The sequence below is a fragment of the Triturus cristatus genome, chromosome 9, assembly GCF_964204655.1.
Source record: "Triturus cristatus chromosome 9, aTriCri1.1, whole genome shotgun sequence".
NCBI classification, from domain to species: domain Eukaryota; kingdom Metazoa; phylum Chordata; class Amphibia; order Caudata; family Salamandridae; genus Triturus; species Triturus cristatus.
This window is the reverse complement of record NC_140592.1, coordinates 579,428,958-579,447,842: the sequence shown is the minus strand read 5'-3', so window position 1 is coordinate 579,447,842 and position 18,885 is coordinate 579,428,958. Positions and strand designations below refer to the sequence as shown.

Sequence of the window (18,885 nt, the reverse complement as noted above, 5' to 3'; positions counted from 1 at the left end):
AGGAGGATCTCTTCCAACACGAACCGAGTGAGTTCTTTCACAGGGCGAGAGTTTGTATTCTGGGGCAGGCGGGTGAGGGTGCTGGGAGCTCCGTGAGGTCAAAACGCTACATGACCACCAGGGGGAGTCTCTACGAGAGCTTTCAACACAGCAAATGGAAGCCGGCCTGTCCACCCTTCCCACAGGAACACAGTCCGTCCACCTCCCCCTCACAACAAGCCTTATCGCTACCTGCTCACAGCTTGAGGGAGCCTGCCCATCACACCCTGTCCACCCCACTAAGGAAGCCTGCCTACCTATCCCCTCGCACCTGGAACCAGCCTGCCCACCCCTCACACCTGGAACCAGCCTGCCCATCCCCTCGCACCTGGAACCAGCCTGCCCACCCCCTCGCACCTGCAACCAGCCTGCCCATCCCCTCGCACCTGCAACCAGCCTGACCATCCCCTCGCACCTGCAACCAGCCTGACCATCCCCTCGCACCTGCAACCAGCCTGACCATCCCCTCGCACCTGCAACCAGCCTGACCATCCCCTCGCACCTGCAACCAGCCTGACCATCCCCTCGCACCTGCAACCAGCCTGCCCCTCTCCTTGCACCTGCAACCAGCCTGCCCATCCCCTCGCACCTGGAACCAGCCTGCCCATCCCCTCGCACCTGCAACCAGCCTGACCATCCCTTGCACCTGAAACCAGCCTGCCCCTCCCCTTGCACCTGCAACGAGCCTGTCCATCCCCTCGCACCTGGAACCAGCCTGCCCATCCCCTCGCACCTGGAACCAGCCTGCCCATCCCCTCGCACCTGGAACCAGCCTGCCCATCCCCTCACACCACCTGTGATTTTATACGTTGCTTCACCACAAACTGCGGCCATGCTCTGAGCTTCCCTTGGAGCGGGAGGACCCCGGGGGTCTGTAGGGGGGTGGGTCTGAGAGGGAGCGCAGGCAGTAGGACTGAGGGGTCTCAGTGCATGCAAAGGGTCTCGGGGCCTCTTGAGCCAGAGAAGGGTCGTCAATGAGGGCAGTACCGCCAGTCCACCCCCTCCCCTTTACAGGGCATGGTAGGTCAAGTAACCTCCTCATGTCTGGCACATAATTCCAATCTGAGGATCGATGGGCACTGGGATGCCCACTGTACCCCACCCCCCTTCCTGGCCTGCTGCCTCCTCTCTTCCCACCCTCCACCCCACACACACCCCCAGCCGGCCTCGGGTACTCGCCACTCTCAGAAATGTTGAAACGAGTGACGGGGGCATAAAGCCTATAAGTTCAGTAAAACAATAAGGCGCAACTGGTTGCACAAGAGCACACAGAGGATCCGCAGCGAGCGAAGCAGGAAGAATTGCAAAGTGCACGGCATGCACAACACAGCGGGGGGGCTACATCTAAAGAGAGGAGAGGTCCCCCCTCAATAAAATGCTTGAGCTTGGCGAGTGCCATGAACAAACCTCCCTCCACCACAAAAGAATGGTGAACAGGAAATACCGACCAGGCCACAGCCCACTCACTGGGGAACATTCCTAACAACAGCCCCACTTTCAGATTCAACAAAACTATTTCCAAGAAATATATTCTTATGGCAATATTACACACATTTCTATTTCTTATTAAAAAAAAATGAGAAAAAAAAGACAATTTTTGTAACCTAAACAATGGACAGCTGTGTCCTTCCGCCACTACTATGTGTAGATTATACAATGTCAACGTTTCAAATTGTCCCTACCCAGACCCAAAACAATCCCAACTCAAAGTCCTACATACGTTTAAAACATTCTACTAAAAATAGCAAACAAGCATTTGCAGTGCCGTAGGTCTCGCATTTACGCGAGTTTGAGCTATTGACATTGCAAATGATAATGGCTTTTATTTTTGTTTTCAAAACCTAAATAAAAGGCATAGTCATTTACAATGCCAATAGCTTAAAGTCGCGTAAATGCGAGACCTATTGCATTGCAAATATTTGTTTTTTAGACTCATGACTGATTCACTCTGGGCACCTATGGCCTCCATGTCAGCAGCTTGTCTTTCAGCATGCTCCTCAGCTTTGACAGCTATCAACACTCACTCCAGACTAAGTTTCTCTCAGCATTAGTCATCTGAATGAATCTGACAAGCATCCATCAATAACTAAGATGTATAGCTTCTTCATCATTAAATTTATTGAACTTGCGTTTGATGAGTGCATTGAGTCTCTCCACAAATTCATCAATGGTTTCAGCAACATTTGGCGTTCTTGACTGAAAATGTGTCTTTTGTAATCAAAGTTTGCCACTGGATTGAACTTGAGATTAAACATTTCTTTAATATGACGCTATGCGACTTCACCAGATCACAGGATTTTCTTTATGACTTCTTTCACACCACCACCAGCCGGATTTTTGAGAACTTTGATAAACGTTTTATCAGGCTCTTTAGTGCATCAATGAAATCTTCAATGTCTCTATTAAAACAGTCCATCTATTGCCAAAATTTGGATTTTTGGCAGTATCAAAAGATGATGGTTGTTTTAAATCAAATGCCGAATGCAAGTTGACAAATGCGACAGAGTAGGCCTCCTCCTAGTATCACAGTCTTTCAGAAACTGCAAACATCCGGGCCCAACACCAGATGGCGATCTATGCACAGTGTATAATCTGCAGCTCATATGCCTCGAACTAGACAGTTTTGGTGGAGCGTCTCCTGGCCAATAAAGTAACATCCACCTCATCCAGCGGAAGAGTTAAAGAGCCCGTTCAATCTCTAGGCATGAAGGTGCAGGGTCTGGAGGTGGGGTGAAAAACCTACCCCTGCAACTGTTAAAGGAGGTCTGCCCTGTAAGGGAGACAGAGCGGAGGGTGCGATGAGAGGCAAAGGAGATCTGTGTACCACACACTTCTTGGCCAATCCAGGGTGATCGATATGACTTGGGCCCAGTCTTGGCGAATCTTCCTCAGAACCCGAGGAATCAAGATATGGGAAGAAACGCGTAAACCAGCTATGAGCCCCAATCTGACTGAAACGCGCCTCTCAACACACGCCGCATCGGATACTGGAGAATGCAGAACGACAGGCAGTGCGCGTTCTCGTGAGTGGCTAATAGGTCCAAACGAGGATACCGCCACAATCTGAAAATGCGATGGACCACCTCCGGATGGAGACGCCACTCATCGTCGGCAGAGTACTACCGAATGAGACAGAGGCGGTGTTACCGACAAATGATGCAGCACCATATCTCTAGCGACTTTGCTTTGAGCAGCCAGTTGTACAGATAGGGAAAAACCGGAAACCCCAACCTTCTGAGATGTGCAGCTACCACCGCCATCCACCTTGTGAAGACCCGAGGTGCTGAAGTAAGACCGAACGGAAGGACAGCAAACTGGTAGTGTTGGGACCCCACCGTAAAACGGAGATACTTCTAATGCGACTTCAGGATGGGAAGGTGAAAATACACATCCTGCAAATCGAACGAAACCATCCAGTCTTCCTGCTGCAACAACATAAGAACCTGAGCAAGAGTCAACACCTTGAACTTCTCCTGTTTGAGGTAAAAATTCAAGACCCTGAGGTCTAGGATCGGCCTCAACCGGCCGTCTTTTTTAGGAATAGGGAGGTACCGGGAGTAGCATACCTGACCCCTTTCCTGATCTGCAACCACCTCTATCTCACCTTTCTGCAATAAAGATAGAACCTCCTGATGTATGAGCAACATGTGCTCCTCTGAGCACCAGCTATGGCGAGGGGGGAAAGGAGCGGGCAACTCCCGGAAGGGAAGGGCATACTAATTTTCCACGAGTTCCAACACCCCGAGGTCTGAAGTAACACCTCCAATTTCGTAGGAAATGGACACCGTCCTCGCATGGGACCAACATGCTCTAGGATGGAGGAGCTAGGAGCTCCTCCCCTGTGGTACCAGTTGTAGGGGCAGAGAAGAGGAGGAGGAGGAGGAGACTTGTTGTCAAGCTGTGCCTTGAAGATGACCTCTACCTTTTCCTCTGTGTGACCTATATACAGGGTTCGCCTGTTGCTGCTGTTGTGACTGCTGCTGCTGTTTGGCTTGAAAGGATGAAGTCCTGCCAAACCCACGAAATCTGCAGTACCCAAAATCTGCAGATCTAGGATATGCTGCACCATGTAACAAATTTGTCCCAAAGACAGACAGGTTGTTTTTTTAGGGACACCTGGCTGCCAAGTGACATTAACCATCTCCCGAAGAAGGCTGAAGGTGTTCAGCTGTCGCCGCTCAATCAATTTGCGTGAAAATTGGAGACTGGGAAAGCCCAAAGGCAGAATCCTGACCTGTACTGCAACAGAATGTTCTCCAAGAGGGGTACCCTGATAAGAGGACATGCGCACAATTCCAGGAGTTCTGGATCCCATACTATTCGTGCCCAATCTTGAGCCACATAGGATGACTTGGACTTGGGTCAGGTCTGACCTGATCTTGAGAACTTAGGCAGGAGTGGTATCAGCATAAATGCATACAGAAGTCCTGATACCACTTAAGTTGGAGAGTGTTTCGGAGCGAGAGATTCCTAGTAAACTCCAACACACAGGACTGCTGACATGGTGCGTTCTTGGCAGTGGTGAACAGATCGAGCCAAGATCCTCCCCATTCATAGAAGAGACCTTGCACCACTTCCAGATGTAGCTGCAATTTGTGATCCGCTAGGCGATGTCTCAGCTCGTTCGCCCTGGCATTCCACAATTTTGCCAGGTGGTTTCCCACCAGGAAACTTTCTTGATGGTCAAGCCATTTCCAGAGGCACAAGGTCTCCTGGCATTTGAGTCTGTGACGCCACTTCACCCAGTTTGCTGAAGTACCACATGGAGGAGGTGTTGTCTGAACACCCGTACCAGCCCCCCCTTGATGGATGGCAGGAGGCTTTCAAAAACAAGCAGATGGCCCTCAGCTCCAGAAGGTTGGTGTGGAGCCGGGACTCCGCCAGACATCAAAGGTATCTGATCTCCACCTCCCGCAGATGTTAGCCCCAACCCAGGAGCAATGGATCGGTCACCAACACTGATAAAGGACTGTGGGCAGGAGGGTCTGAGGGAATCACATGGACAATGGAGGGTTGGTAGGAGGAGATGGGGAAGCAAACAGACAAGGAAGGGCAGGAGGGGAAGGGAAGGAACACAGAAGGGGAGAAGTACATGAGGTAGACAAATGGAAACACTTGCACTCTTGTAGAGTGCTTAAACAAAAAGAGAATTGTAGTGCCAGAGAAAGGGGGTAATGGAGGGACACAGTAATGCAGCCATACTTTAGGGAAGAGACAATACAAGAAGAGGAAGAAAAGTCTAAGTAAGAGGACAAACAAAAAGGAAGGAAATGAAAAGCTCAACAAAGCCAACCAATGGTAAGCAGCCTCCAGGCCCACTATAAGGTACAAAAAGGTCTCACCAGTGACAGCATATCTGCAGTCTTAGACGAGATGAAAAGAGAGTTCCTAACCACAAGATCAAAGTTTGGTCTTGAGTTATCTGGATTGGAGAAATTCCTCTGTGACAGCCCAGATAGCAGGAAAAATATCTAATGATGGCACAGGTGTGTGGTGATAGAAAAGCACTGCTCTCAAACTGTGAAGGTCTAAAATCAAGCATGAAGTACTTTTATGGCCAACCACTCCATGGCGTAAGTACGAAAACAAGCATTTGCAATGCAATAGGTCTCGCAATTGCGAGATTTTGAGCTATTGGCGTTCTAAATGACAATGCCTTTTATTTATGTGTTTGAAAAACCTACAATAATAGAAGGCATTGTCATTTACAATACCAATAGGTCAAAGTTTCTAAAATGCGAAACCTATTGCATTGCAAATGCTTGTTATATCTGGTGCTGGGCAGAGTTGGTTATAGATTCTGGACCTGGCCATCAGGCCCCTCGGCAGCTGACCGCCTGCTGCACCTCTGAGCACGAGGCCCCCCCTAGACTTACGGGGTGTGTTGGGATCAGCATGAATGTGCCCTGGAAGAGCTGGGGGGGCAGGGGGTGGGGAGGTCTCATTACTGGACTAGTAGGAGTGCTGCGGGTCACGTGCTTTGGCATATACCACTGGATTAACAGAAGGTGACTGGCAGAGCTGCATGGGTCCTAGCGCTGGAATATGAAGGGTCCGGATTAAAGCGCCTTGACAGCGCTACGTGTCGATCCCTGTGAGAGCGCTGCGGCTCAGGTACAAGGTGCTTTGTCACCGCTGCCTGTAGGTCCTACAATGGAATAGCAAGGGGTGCTGCAGGTCCATATTAAAGCGCCTTGACAGCGCTATGTGTCGATCCCTGCAAGACTTGCTGCGATTCCGATACGAGGCGCTTCGGTGAATGTGGCTAAGAGTTGTGCTATACCAAGAACATTTCAAAATAAACTATGTGCTGACAGATGCACTAAGATGATCCTCTATCCTCACAATCCTAGCCCCCGCCCCCCAACTTCCCTTCAAACACTGCTTAATTGTACATCGTGTGAAAAGTAGCAGCGTCCCTTGTCCCCCCCACCCACTCCATATCTGGGTGGCGGGCGACTCCCAAGAGTAATGTGTTTGAGCACCGACATGGTTATGATAGCTTTGCCAAACAGCCTCCTAACTTAGGTGTACTGTGGTAATATGTCATTAAATAGCCTAGCACAGAATAACCATGGTAACGTGTTACAATGGCTCACGGTATGTGACAGATCGAGTGAGCAATCATTGTGCAGAACAGTGTGAGCGACAGACATCGTCGCAGTGCAACGCACCCAGGAAGGTTCCAGTTGCGACATATTGTCCACATGGAAGCGATATCTTTCAAGCGTGTGTGTGTTTGGGGAAGTGCAGGGCTCCCGGGAGAGGCTCTGGCGTTGCCATTTCTTCTTAAAATATGTAGAATTCAATATGAGATTCTGAAACTTGTAAGCCAGCCGATAAATGTGTACTTCAATGTTTTTATATCGCTTCCGCACATGAATTGGGGGCTCTGTGAAAGATTGCTTTAAACAAAGGGCAAACGAACAATGTTTAAAGGAGTAGTCCACAGAAAGCGGCCAGGTCTCCTCGGTCTTACTGATGGCTGGTGGTAGCATAGGCGTTTGAAAACTTGGCATATACAACTAGGAAGCAGTAGGTTATATTAGGTTAGAATTGAGGTGGGAGCTGCGCCCCTCAGCCCTAATCAAGGAACCGCCCCTAGAAGAGAGGGCAGCTGGAGCGCTTGTTTACCTTCTTCGTTTCCCCTCCTCCCCCTGGAGACTCGGCATCTGTGCTATGTTGACACTGCCAGGGGCGGGGCCCGAGGCCCAATCGGAGCATCGTAACCTGGTGAAGACACGACTCGAGGGAGGGGGACTAATTGAAGGAGACAGTATAACACCACAAGTAAAAGATCCAGTCCTGATGGCCGGTCCCAAAAGGAGACAGGGCGGTAACAAGGAGGGACTAAGAAGCCGCATTTATCAATCGAAAGCCAGCATTTACCATAGATGATGACGCCAACCAATAAAAAATAGGAGGGGCTACCCCCCACTTCTAAAATATACTTTAATACAGCATGCCTCGCAAAGCGAAGCAGCGCGTTGTGCTGCAACGCTATGCGAGATCTAAAAATGAACCTATCAGAATTCATTCTTAAGACCTAACATGATTCATATAGCAACCCCCGCTACAGTTTGAAATTATATAATCCATACCCAGGGTATAAAGGTAAGAATCAATATACTATTATTTTTGTGTCATTCAATCGAACATGTGATTGGCTGAGAATTTCTGTGACAATCCTCAAGGCCAATGAGGCAAATGTGCGAATTACTTTATGATCCCAAGTCAAGCCACTGCTATCTATCACAACATATAAACACATTTGCAACCATCTTAGCATTTGTTTTGCTGTGTTGGATGAATTGAGACCATTTCATAATGGGCACCTATCACTTTCAAACCAAAATCACTACTATAATGTGGACACAGACATTTGTGTTGTGAAACATTGTAAAAGAAATGGTTTCATGAAAATAAAATCTAAACTACATTCTCTGTCAGCCACAAGGGGTCAATGTATTCTAAAGGGGTCATCAAGGCATTTGCAATTATTCAGAGCACCTCTTCCTGAAATGCATTAAATCTAGCACCATTGCACAGTGCCAAACTCACACCTTTAATACCCCAAAGACATACAGGCCACTTACTTTTCAGGTTTTGCTCTAAGCAAAAACATATGTTAATCTTCTGAGTCATTCAGCTTCACATATGCATTTGATTTCCTGCCCTTTATTCAAAGTTTATGTTCTGCCAAAAACATATTGATCGTTCTTACCTGGTCTGGGCTGTGGGAACGATGGGCTCCGGACGCCGTTTGGCTTGTGGAGCATCCTCATCAGCGAGGGAAAAGTCAACATTGCGAGCACCCAACACTGAAATGGCTTGCCCCTCCTGGGGTGTTATAGATGGTAATCGCCTCTTGATCAACACAGGTTCTGCTTTCACCACCTTCTCCTCCTTGGGCTCTTCTTTTGCCTGTTTGGATTGTTCAACACCTAATAAGGAGACAAAGGCAGTAGGCAAGCCATGTAAGGAATGTAGTTTAATTTCATGTTTATTGCCTCTTTAGGGCACTTAAATAACAGGCATTTGAAACACCAAAACTCATACACCATACCATAAAGTTATCCCTCTACAATTAACACCACTCCAACGTCCACATCCATCTGTAGTAATTCCAGCATTTTAAGTACATGGTCCCAATCACCTTTGATATGAAATACATCCACATACTTTGTGATATTCAAAAATCATAAAAACATTAAGTGGAACAATGTGACTTTGTGGATACACCCTTTCATTGTTAATTTTGTAAGCAGAAAGAGCACCTTGCAATGAGCAACACACAGTTTCTGTAACCATGAACATTCATGCTGTTCCATTCTGCCCTTCACATCTTACTGTTCCAATTCTCTTTTTATCCTCAGTTTGACATGTTTACAAATACCAGTTTCCTAACAAACTGTGGTACGTTTATGTGGGTACCAGTAGATGTTATTGTACTGTGTCTTGCACTCAGCCGGCAAAGCCTCCTCCAATCTCGCTCACCGAAAGATTCCATCTCTAATAGTATCACCCATTCACTCCTTTCTCAATTGCCTTTTTTGTAGACTTCCATAATGTTACATCTCCCTGGTCAGCTGCTGCTAGCTGTCCCGATGACGATCATGCTGATGGGAGTTAAGGAATAAATGCACCCGACAACAGTCTTACAGTCTCAGGTGTAATTTCTTCACTGGCAACAATACTTTAAGCTGTCTGGGAGAGAGCTGCCATCATCATCAACCCTATCTTCTCTCCTTTTAGATCTAAGCTCAGGGTGTAGTCGACTTTCTCAAGTGCAGTGTTTTCCCTCAATTTTACTCAGCTGTCATATGCTGCCACACCCTTTCTTGGCTGCACCTCTAGTGAGATCACCAATAACAACTTGTGGCCACCCTGACAGATTGTAATGGACTTACTTTTGGGGGTGGGAAGAAGCGGGCATTGTCAATGGTCCAATGTGCAGCTCTTTCCCACCCACAAATGCTCTTGACATTAGTTGGAACCTCACCAGTCTCACTCAACACTGGGAGATCGACCTTTGGATTGACATCAAGCACTTTAGTGTGATTTGTCTGCAGGAAACTGGGTAGACGACTAATTCATTTTACCTTAATGGATATAGATCATTTTTTGTGCGGGCAACCACCTGTTCTTCCGGTAGAGCTAAAGGTGGTCTGATCACTTTGATCTTGCTTAACCTTAATGCAAAACTAGAGAAGATATAGAACGGTTTGTCTTGCATGCAGTTCATCTTAATAGTGTTTTCTTAAGTTGGTAAATTGTTATTGATTAATCTCCATAAAGCTAATCATGGTGGCAAAAATCTCGATCATTCGAAAACCCTGTGCTTTTTAGGTCGAACCTAGGCAGGGCGCATGTGCTGTCTGCAAGCCCTGCTGTGATCAATACTACTACTCTATTCTCCGCCTGCTGCATACCAGTAGCTTAGTGCAGCGTTGGTCTTCTTTCCTGCCTCCTGTATGGTTCCTGCAGTAGGTACCCCACTTCTGTTTAAGGGTGAGGAGGACCGGCCAATTACAGTTTCCATACGCAGCCATCCTTTATGTGCTGTTTGCAAGATCTCTTTATAAATGTTGCTTTCTGCTTTTCATTGCTTTCTTGGTTTGGCTTCTCCCTTGAGTTATAATCCCCCCCCCCCCATACTCATACAAGAGAAACTATCCTTAAAGGGAAAAAAAACCCTCTCCTTTCACTGCTTCAGGGACACTGCGCTTGGTTTCACAATTTGTTTTACTTAAAAGCTGAGCGTGGCGCCCGCTTCGGGGACACTGCGCATTATGTTCCAGCTTTTTTGTTCAACTTTAAAGTCAAGGGCAACACCCGCTTCGGGGACACTGCGCCTTATGTGTTAGACCTGCCAGACTTGGCTGTTCCCTCCTCACTTTATTTTTCTTTTTTTACCCTTTACCCCCTCATTTTTTCTGTCCACTAACTTCTTTTTGGTGTTGGTGTAGAGGCTGTGGGCACCCCTTTCTCACTATCTGAGGGAGAGGCGCAAGGTGCTTCACTAAATGGAGGAAGGGGGAGATTGGTTTCACAAAATGGTGGTCCCAACTGTCGCCTCAGAACCTGGGCCATAGACTGCCATGAGTGGTTCCGGAACCTTCTGGACCACTCTGGTCAGTCAGGGCCCAGGTTATCAATAGAGGTGAAGGGGGGTCGGCCATTTTAGAAGGTAGCTGAGCTGTGAGGTAGTCAGGAGTAAGGCACCTGAGTGGGGAGGTGGCTGCGCTAGAGAGGGAATTGACAGGTCTTAGGGTCTGCGTGACTTCCCTCATCAGCTGATACCACCCTCGACCTCTTGACCTGTCCCTGACCCCAGCCACTGACTTTGGGTAACATCTTTACCTTAGAGACTTCTGTTTAGTCAGAAATCCTGAAGGAAGACCAGGGGAGGAGCCTCCTTCCTGGACTACACCTCCCTCACCCCTATTGTGCCCGGGATTTTGAATCAAACAGGGCTTAACGTCTGACCACCGTTCCTGCCTGTTTGGAAGGTGACTGTGCCCAAGAAATAAGCAATTGGTTGGCTTACTCGTCCGCTCCGGCGTGACCCCGGCACCCTTAATTTCAGCCCCCCCCCTGGCAAGAGTTCCCACCTGGAGCACTCACCGCCGCAACCCAGAGATTAGGAGGTTGCCTGCTTTCACCAGGAGATTGCCTGTGGTCTCCGGGAGGTCTGTGGGGAGAGTCGGGACTCCTTGGTGAGGGCCGGCGGACAGGCTACGCGCCTGAGAAGCGGAGGAGAATTGCATCCAGGAAGTAAGGATCGCGTAAGGCCGTGAAGCAGCCTTCCCAGTGTCACGTGACGGGGGCAGACGCCGTAGCGCCGCCCCACTGTTGCCGGTAGTAGGAGAAGGCCGCGCCCCCGCTAGCCGTGTTGCCTTAGGCGGCTCCCAGCAGCGGCGGAGAAGGAACGTGACAGCGCCTAGTCTACGGAGCCGAGTAGGGTCCGGGAACGACTCTGCGCCAGTGTTGTGGGGAACGCCAGTGCGAGGCTTCCTCCCGCAAGAAGACCCAGCCTCAGAGAAATCCTTGGGAGAGGTGGCCGGTGGGTGTGCCCCGTGTTTGCCCCCCTTAAGGGCTCTCCCTTTGCTAGCACAGTGAGCCCCGTCTGTCCCGCGCAAAGTGGGAACTGAATTCCAAGCTCCGCCGAACTTCCCGGACAGAGGAGGACACCGAGGTTGAACAGTAAGCTGGGCTTAATAAGGGGGAGGGGGGGGAGCAGAGCAGGTGAAGACCTGACAGACCCGGCTGATGGTCCCATGGGAAGCCAGGATCTGAGTTAAGATTGCCAGTAACAAAGAAAGTTCATTTGTAATGTTCAAAGGTAATAGCTTGATTGCCAACACAAAGAAAGTTTCATGTGTAATGCTCGAATGTAATCGCTTGATTGCCAGCACAGAGAAAGTTTCATATGTAATGCTAAAATGAAATAGCTTGATTACCAGTGACAGAGGAAGTTTCATGTGCAATGCTCAAATGTAACAGCTTGATTCCCAGCAACAGACTAGATTTGCAGTATAGCGCCTAATTGTAAAAGAGTGATCATATGCAACAGACTAAGATTCAGGAAGTAAAGCGTTTTAGTGTAGACATCTGACTGAAGGGCAACGTGTGGGCTTGTTGTCCCTCTGACATTCCATACTATGAGACCGTTACGGGAAGCGCTACAGATGGGGAATTAACAGGGTGCTCTAGAGTCTAGGCGCTGGATTGATACATCCGATGGAGTTTAGGTCTGGGCTATACTGAAGTAAAGGAAGGAATTGTACTGTTGACTTGAATACAATGAAATGTTGGATCCTGAAATGTGATGGATAAAATTGATTGAGCGCAATTAAAAAGGAAAGATAAAACTTTTTCTCAACCGTTCTACTTATTCGAAGTAACGTCATTTTTGAGTGGTGTAATGCTGAAGTGTGAATTGGGTGTGATGCAAGCACGACATGCAAATTTCGGAGTAAAAAGCCTTTCTGCCTGAGCCAAGCTACCCCAAGGATTATAGGTCCAACAAGTTGGTGTTCAGCCGTGGGATCCTGAGTCTGTGCTTGCATCCATTCATTAGCAGTTTAGTGTGCGCCACACCCTACATCTGATTGTTGCTTTTATTGGAGTTTTCTCCCGGTTGTCTCCCTGATTGGAATTTTTGGGGGAAATTGTTACTGTCCTGTGGTGAACTGGTGTGTGTTTTACTTAAAAGCTGAGCGCGGCGCCCGCTTCGGGGACACTGCGCATTATGTTCCAGCTTTTTTGTTCAACTTTAAAGTCAAGGGCAACACCCGCTTCGGGGACACCGCGCCTTACGTTTTTGCTTTTTTTTACATTAAAGCTGTGCGCGGCGCCCGCTTCAGGGACACCAGGCTTGCGCAACTCTCTCTATGGGGACACTGGGCTTTATGTTTCCACTTTTTTTTTATTTTTAAACTATAAAGCTGAGCGCTGCACCCGCTTCAGGGACACTAGGCTTTATGTTTCTTTTCTTTTTTTTATTTAAAGCTGTGAGCTGCGCCTACTTCCGGGACACCGCGCTTTATTTCAGCTTTTTCTCTCTCTCTCTCTCTCTCTCTGATGTGGCTCATAATAGTAAACATTGTTTTCCTTGGACTGCAGTTTATCAGTAGCGCCAAGAGGCTTTTTTTAGTCTAATAGAGCGCTCAATAAGCAACTCACTTTCTCAGGTTTTTATTCAAACTCTGTAGTTTCTTTCACCTCATCCGTCCACATTCCGTTTCCTTCCCTCTACCCAATATGTCCAATCCCACCTTCATTCATTTACACCTAACACCATCTACACCCCAACTCATGTCTCCGCTCCATCACCTTTTCTGTCGCCCTCTTTCTTTCTTCACTTCTACACATTCGTCTCAAGTTATCATCCAGCTTTTTTTTGTTGCTGTTTTATATAGCGCGAACTCAACCTAAAGTTATTGGAGCACTTTACACCCCACCCACTTCTTTCCTCTCGAATGTACTTTCACCTTCCACTACCTTCTCTATCATCGTGTCTCCCTACTTCCCTACTACCGTCCTCACGCCTTCCCCTGACTAGACACCTTTTCTGTAATTTCCTGCTTTTCCCTCCCCGTCCTTTCATCTCATGTACCTGGCTCTTCGACTACCTTTCCTCCTGCTCTACCCCTTCCCTTCTCATGACCTCCAACAGGTCTGTTCACTCTCCCAACTTTCTTTTCAACTTTTTCCTGTCTCGCTTACTTACCATCCTGCCTCCTCCCCCTCCACTGCTCCCCACTTTCCCTCCTGCATTAGCCTGTCCCCACACTACCCATGACCCTCCGTCCTTTACCCTGCAGTCACCGTTTAATGAAGTTCCCATTTTTTCATCTTGCCTTTCCATCACAACTAACCACAGCCCTCCTCTTCATATCCTTCCCTCCATAAAGCTCACTATCCTTCTCTTGCCCTTCAGTCAGCCTACTTCCCTCCTTTACTCCTCTCAACTTGCTCTTCTCCACTCCTCCCATGTCCTGGCTGGACCTGCGCTCTCTTTTTCAGCTCCAGGACTACTCGCTCCAAACAGCTGCTCTCCACCCTCTTTCTCAACTGAAATTCCATCTCATTCACCTCACACTCCATCCTCATCTCTTCTTTCCGAGTAGACCCCCTCTCTTCTACACTTTTTTTCCTCTTGTCCCTCCTCCGATTTGCCTTCTCCCTTCCACAATCATTCCACCCTCCCCACCCTCCGCACCTTCCTATCTTGCATTTACTGTCTTCACCCCCCTTCATTTTGTCTTCTCCGTCTGCCATCTACACCACTCCCTTGCTTCTCTCTCCCTTGTGTCTCCTCACGTCCCCAGTCTTTACTCTCCCCGCCTCTCGTATTCAGCGTGCCATACCTCCTCCCTCCTGTATCCACCTCATTGTCCATTTTCTTTTCTCGCTTCTTGCCCTGCTTTCCTCCATCTCTCCACCATCTGTCCTTCCTCCACTCTTTCTCCACCCCTTATACTCCTTTTCTTATTTTAGCCCTTCACGTCCCTGCTGCTTGTCTTTTGCTACCCAGCTGATCATTTCCTCTCCCCTCAAATCCTGCTTGCCCGCTTACCCCTCCACTGTAACTCTCCCCAGGCTTCATTCCCTCTTCTCCTCCTCATCGCTCTTTTCTACACTTCTCTACTCCTACTACCTTCAGTGTTGTCTACCATCCTCCTTCTGTTTTCCCCCTTCTTCTCCATTCCTTTGCTCTCATTTTTCGGTTTTAACCCCTCTCCTCCGCCAACTCTTTCCTCTACTCTCATTCTCTCTTCACTTCTTATACAATTATCCCACCTTTGTTTCTCCACCAACCCTCTCTCACTGACACTTTAGCTTTTAGCATTTCCTACCCAGGAGCTCTGCCTCCCCCCCACCGTCTCTTCTCTACCCCCTGCACCACTTTCCCTCCTCTCCCCTTCCAAGTCGCCCCCATCTATTCCTCGCTTTGTTTCAAATACCTTATAAGTATGTGATAGAAATGGGGGTCTCAGGTTGGCAATGGCTTGCAACTTTGTCCAAATAGGGACCTTTGCCTCTAGTCAGGGAAAGAAGGGTACACTCCTGAAATAACCCCTGCTCACCCCCTTGGTAGCTTGGCACAAGCAGACAGGCTTATCTCAGAGCCAGTGTGTAAAGCATTTGTGAACACATACAGTAATACAGTGAAAACACTACAAATAGACTTACGCCAGTTTAGAAAAATAAGTAATCTTTACTAGACTTAACACAAGACCAAACAACAAAAGTCAATAATACTGTAATCAAAAATAAGTCTTTAAAATGGTAGAAATAGCTTAGTTCAATGTAGATGGTGAAAGCGACACTTTACTCTCAAAGTACCTTGGATGCGTCACGCAAAACAAACAAAAGGGTCACAGGGAAGGTGATGCGTCGGTTCCTTGCTTCGGGGGAGGTCATGCGTGTGTTCCTTACTGCAGTGCAGGGGAGGTGATGTGTCGGTTCCTTACCAGAGAGGAGTTGATGCGTCCGTTTCCTACTTAGTTCCGGTTACGATGCGATAAGATGGCGCCTCAATGCGACGATCCGGTGCGATGCGACAAATGGCGTCTTTGATGCGATGCGACAACGTGGATGCGATGTGTGCACGCCCGACGGCCGTGCGGCAAAATCTGTGAACTTTGGAGCTATGACATGCCCTGCTACACGCTTCTCTGGTGATGCGACACGCTTCGTCTGCGATGCGACGGAGCACAGCTCCGGTGGCAGCACGCTTCTTTGGCAATGCGACTGCAACTGCTGCGGCGGCAACACGCTTCTCCTTGGTGCATCGCGATTCCAGCTCCCAGCGACACGCAGTCTTCTCAGAGGGCCCAAACAACAGCAGGCACCTCTCTTCAGGTAGAATTCCCAGCAAGGGAATTCAGGGGGAGCTGGTGAAGTCTGTATCCCTGAGACTTCAGAACAGGAGGCAAGCTCAGTCACAAGCCCTTGGAGATCTTCCTCAAGATATCAAAAGTTCACACAAAGTTCCTTTTCTCCTTTCCTTGGCAATAAAGTAACCACTGCAGGCCAAACCCAAACAGCAACAGCACAGGGGCAGTAATCTTCCTTCAGCTTCACCGGTTCTTCTCCTTGGCAAAGGGTTTGTCTTGATTCCCAGAAGTGATCTAAAGTTCTGGGGTCTGGGCCCCAATATTAATACTGCAAAATCCTTTGTCCTCTGAAGGCAGAGGATACCTGTGCCCAGCCAAAACCAGTTCTGTCCTCCCTGGTGTAGCTTCCTGGCAGGAGCTGGAGACAGCATTGTCTAAAGCAGACCTGGCCGAGGTAGCTGAAAGGAAAACTCCTCCCCCCTACTCTCTATTCAATGCAGGTCCTATTTAGCCCAGCCCTGATCCATCAGTCTGTCGGAGTCAAGGCCCTCTCCAACCTCCTGTCACTCACAAACCAGACATGGAATACACAAACCTAGCAGAGGCATGCTGGATGGTTAGGCAAAAAAATACCTACTTTCTAAAAGTGGTATTTTCCAACACAGAATGTAAAAATCAAACACACTAGATGTATTTTAACATTCTGAGTTCAGGCATAATAAATAACCCTGGGCGCGACACTACGCTTCGCCCACGTAGTGTACGTAGCGCTGCCTGCTTCGCAGTTTTCGAAGTAGGCGAAGCAGGCAGCGCCTACGCACACTACGTGGGCGAAGCGTAGCTGCCTGCCGCCCACCACCCGCCTCCCGCCCGCCGTACTTTTAAAAGAAAAAATTTATTTGTAATAAAGGAAATTAGGCACTTACCTGACGCGCGGCGTCTCCCGGGGCTCCCTCTTCCTGTTTTTCAATTTTCCTGACTAATGCGCATGCGCGGACGCCCGCGCATGCGCATTTCTCGCAAGAAATGCGCATGCGCGGGCGTCCGCGCATGCGCATTTGTCAGGAAAATTGAAAAACAGGAAGAGGGAGCCCCGGGAGACGCCGCGCGTCAGGTAAGTGCCTTTAATTTGCTTTATTACACATTAATTTAATCTTTTAAAAGTAGGGTGGGTGGGTGGCGGGTGGCGAGTAGTGGGGCTACGCGAAGCACGTAGTGTGCGTAGATTTGGGCACACTACGTGCTGCTTCACGTAGCCCCACTACGCCCACTACGCCCACCCTTAATAATAAACTTTATTTTCCTATCGTGTTCCTAGGGTCAGTTAGGATTATAAAATGTTATAATCAAACTGCCCATTCTAGCCTATGGGAACAGATAGCCTTGCAATAGTGAAAAACAAAACTGTCTGTAATTCACTACCAGGACATGCCACACACATCAGGGCATGTCCTACCTTTTACATACAATGCACCCTGACCTTGGGCCTACCTTAGGGGTGACTAATATGTAGAAAAGGGAAGGTTTAGGGACTGGCAAGTGTGTGCACTTGCCAAGTCGACATGGCAGTCCCAGACTGCCAACCAGTGCTGCAAGCCCACCAGCAGCATTTGATTTGCAGGCCCTGGGCACACATGGTGCACTGTACTAGTCTGACAAGTAAATCAACTAAGCCAATCATGAAGGCACTAATCCAAAACAACAATTTACAATAGGGAGAACTTGCACTTTGGCACTGAATTGCAGTGGCAAAGTGCCTGTTAGACCTGGCACCATTGGCGTGGGTCACCCTTCCATTTTTGTCTGTGCCTCAATGTGTTTTTGTGTTGGTGTTAGCTGCTCAGGGCGCTGTGCCACTGCCATCCAGTGCCACAGTGCAAGTGCTCCCTATGGTAAAATGTATTATGTGAATTGACTTCCACGTTTGGTTTATTTGGTTTACTATCAGTCCCTAGTAAAGTGCACCAGGGGTGCCAAGGGCTCGTATATCCAAATGCTGCTAGTGGGCTTGCAGCACTGGTTGTGCCACCCACCGAAGCAGCGGGGTAAAATGTGTCTAGGGTCTGCCACTGCAGAACCTGCGCGCGGTCTGGTACCGTCGCGCTGACTGAGCAAGTGTCCCCACTTACCAGTCCCTAAACCTTCCCTTAACTACATGTTAGTCACCCCTCTGGTAGGCCTGAGCGCAGGGTGCATTGTAGGTGTAAGGTAGGACATGCCCTGATGTGTGTGGCATGTCTTAATAGTGAATTACAGCCATTTTCGTTTTTCACTATTGAAGGCTACCTGCTCTCCATAGGCCAGAATGGGCTGCTGGGATCGCTACACGCTGTGACCCCAGTGGCCTCAGAGAGCATGGTAGAAAGTCATGTTTAGTATGCCTGAACTCAGGATAATAAAATACGTCTTTTAGTAAAGGTTATTTTAATATCCTGGGTTTGCAAATGCTACTTTTTAGAAAGTTAGCCTTTGCGTGCCTAACCATCTCAGTCTGCCTCTGCTGTGTGTGTGTGTTCTGCCTAGCAACAGTACAGGAGCAGGGCTGGGGGATTCCAGGAGACAGGTTGGCTGCCAGGTGGTGGGTAGGGAGATTACCCCAGGATGGGTGGGAGGAGTGCACCCTGACTCTTGAATAGACCTGTGCTCTGCCACCACAAAGCCGGCGCCGCCCCCTGTGGAGCGGCTGATGTCTCTGCCCTGCTGCTGAAAGGAACAAGCCGAGTCACCACAACAGAGTGCTCCAAAACTGGACTGAGCCAGGCCCAGGCCCCCTGGCGCTAAAGAACAAAAGAATCCCTGTATAAAAGTAGGAGCCTGGCTCCTAAGAAATCAGATCCAGATTGAACCACGAAGGAACTCTGCCTGACTAGAAGGACCTGGAAGAAGCTGAAGGAGGAGTAACTTTCCCTGACCTGAGGGACTGGCCTGCAGTAGGTGCCTTGCTAAGGAAGGAGAGGAAAAAGACTGAAAGAGACTTTTGCACTTTGTTCTTCAACTA

The 18,885-nt window shown here is 48.7% G+C and overlaps 1 protein-coding gene across 7 annotated transcripts in view; it reads right to left on the bottom strand.

The window, feature by feature from the left end:
- SYMPK (symplekin scaffold protein) overlaps window positions 1-18,885 on the bottom strand; it is a 1,117,730-nt gene that overhangs the window by 781,661 nt on the left and 317,184 nt on the right. For all 7 annotated transcript variants that reach the window (XM_085625602.1, XM_085625603.1, XM_085625599.1 and 4 more), the window contains one exon: window positions 8,264-8,483. In XM_085625602.1, coding sequence (XP_085481728.1) covers window positions 8,264-8,483 — 220 coding nt within the window. The remainder of the gene's footprint in view (window positions 1-8,263; window positions 8,484-18,885) is intronic.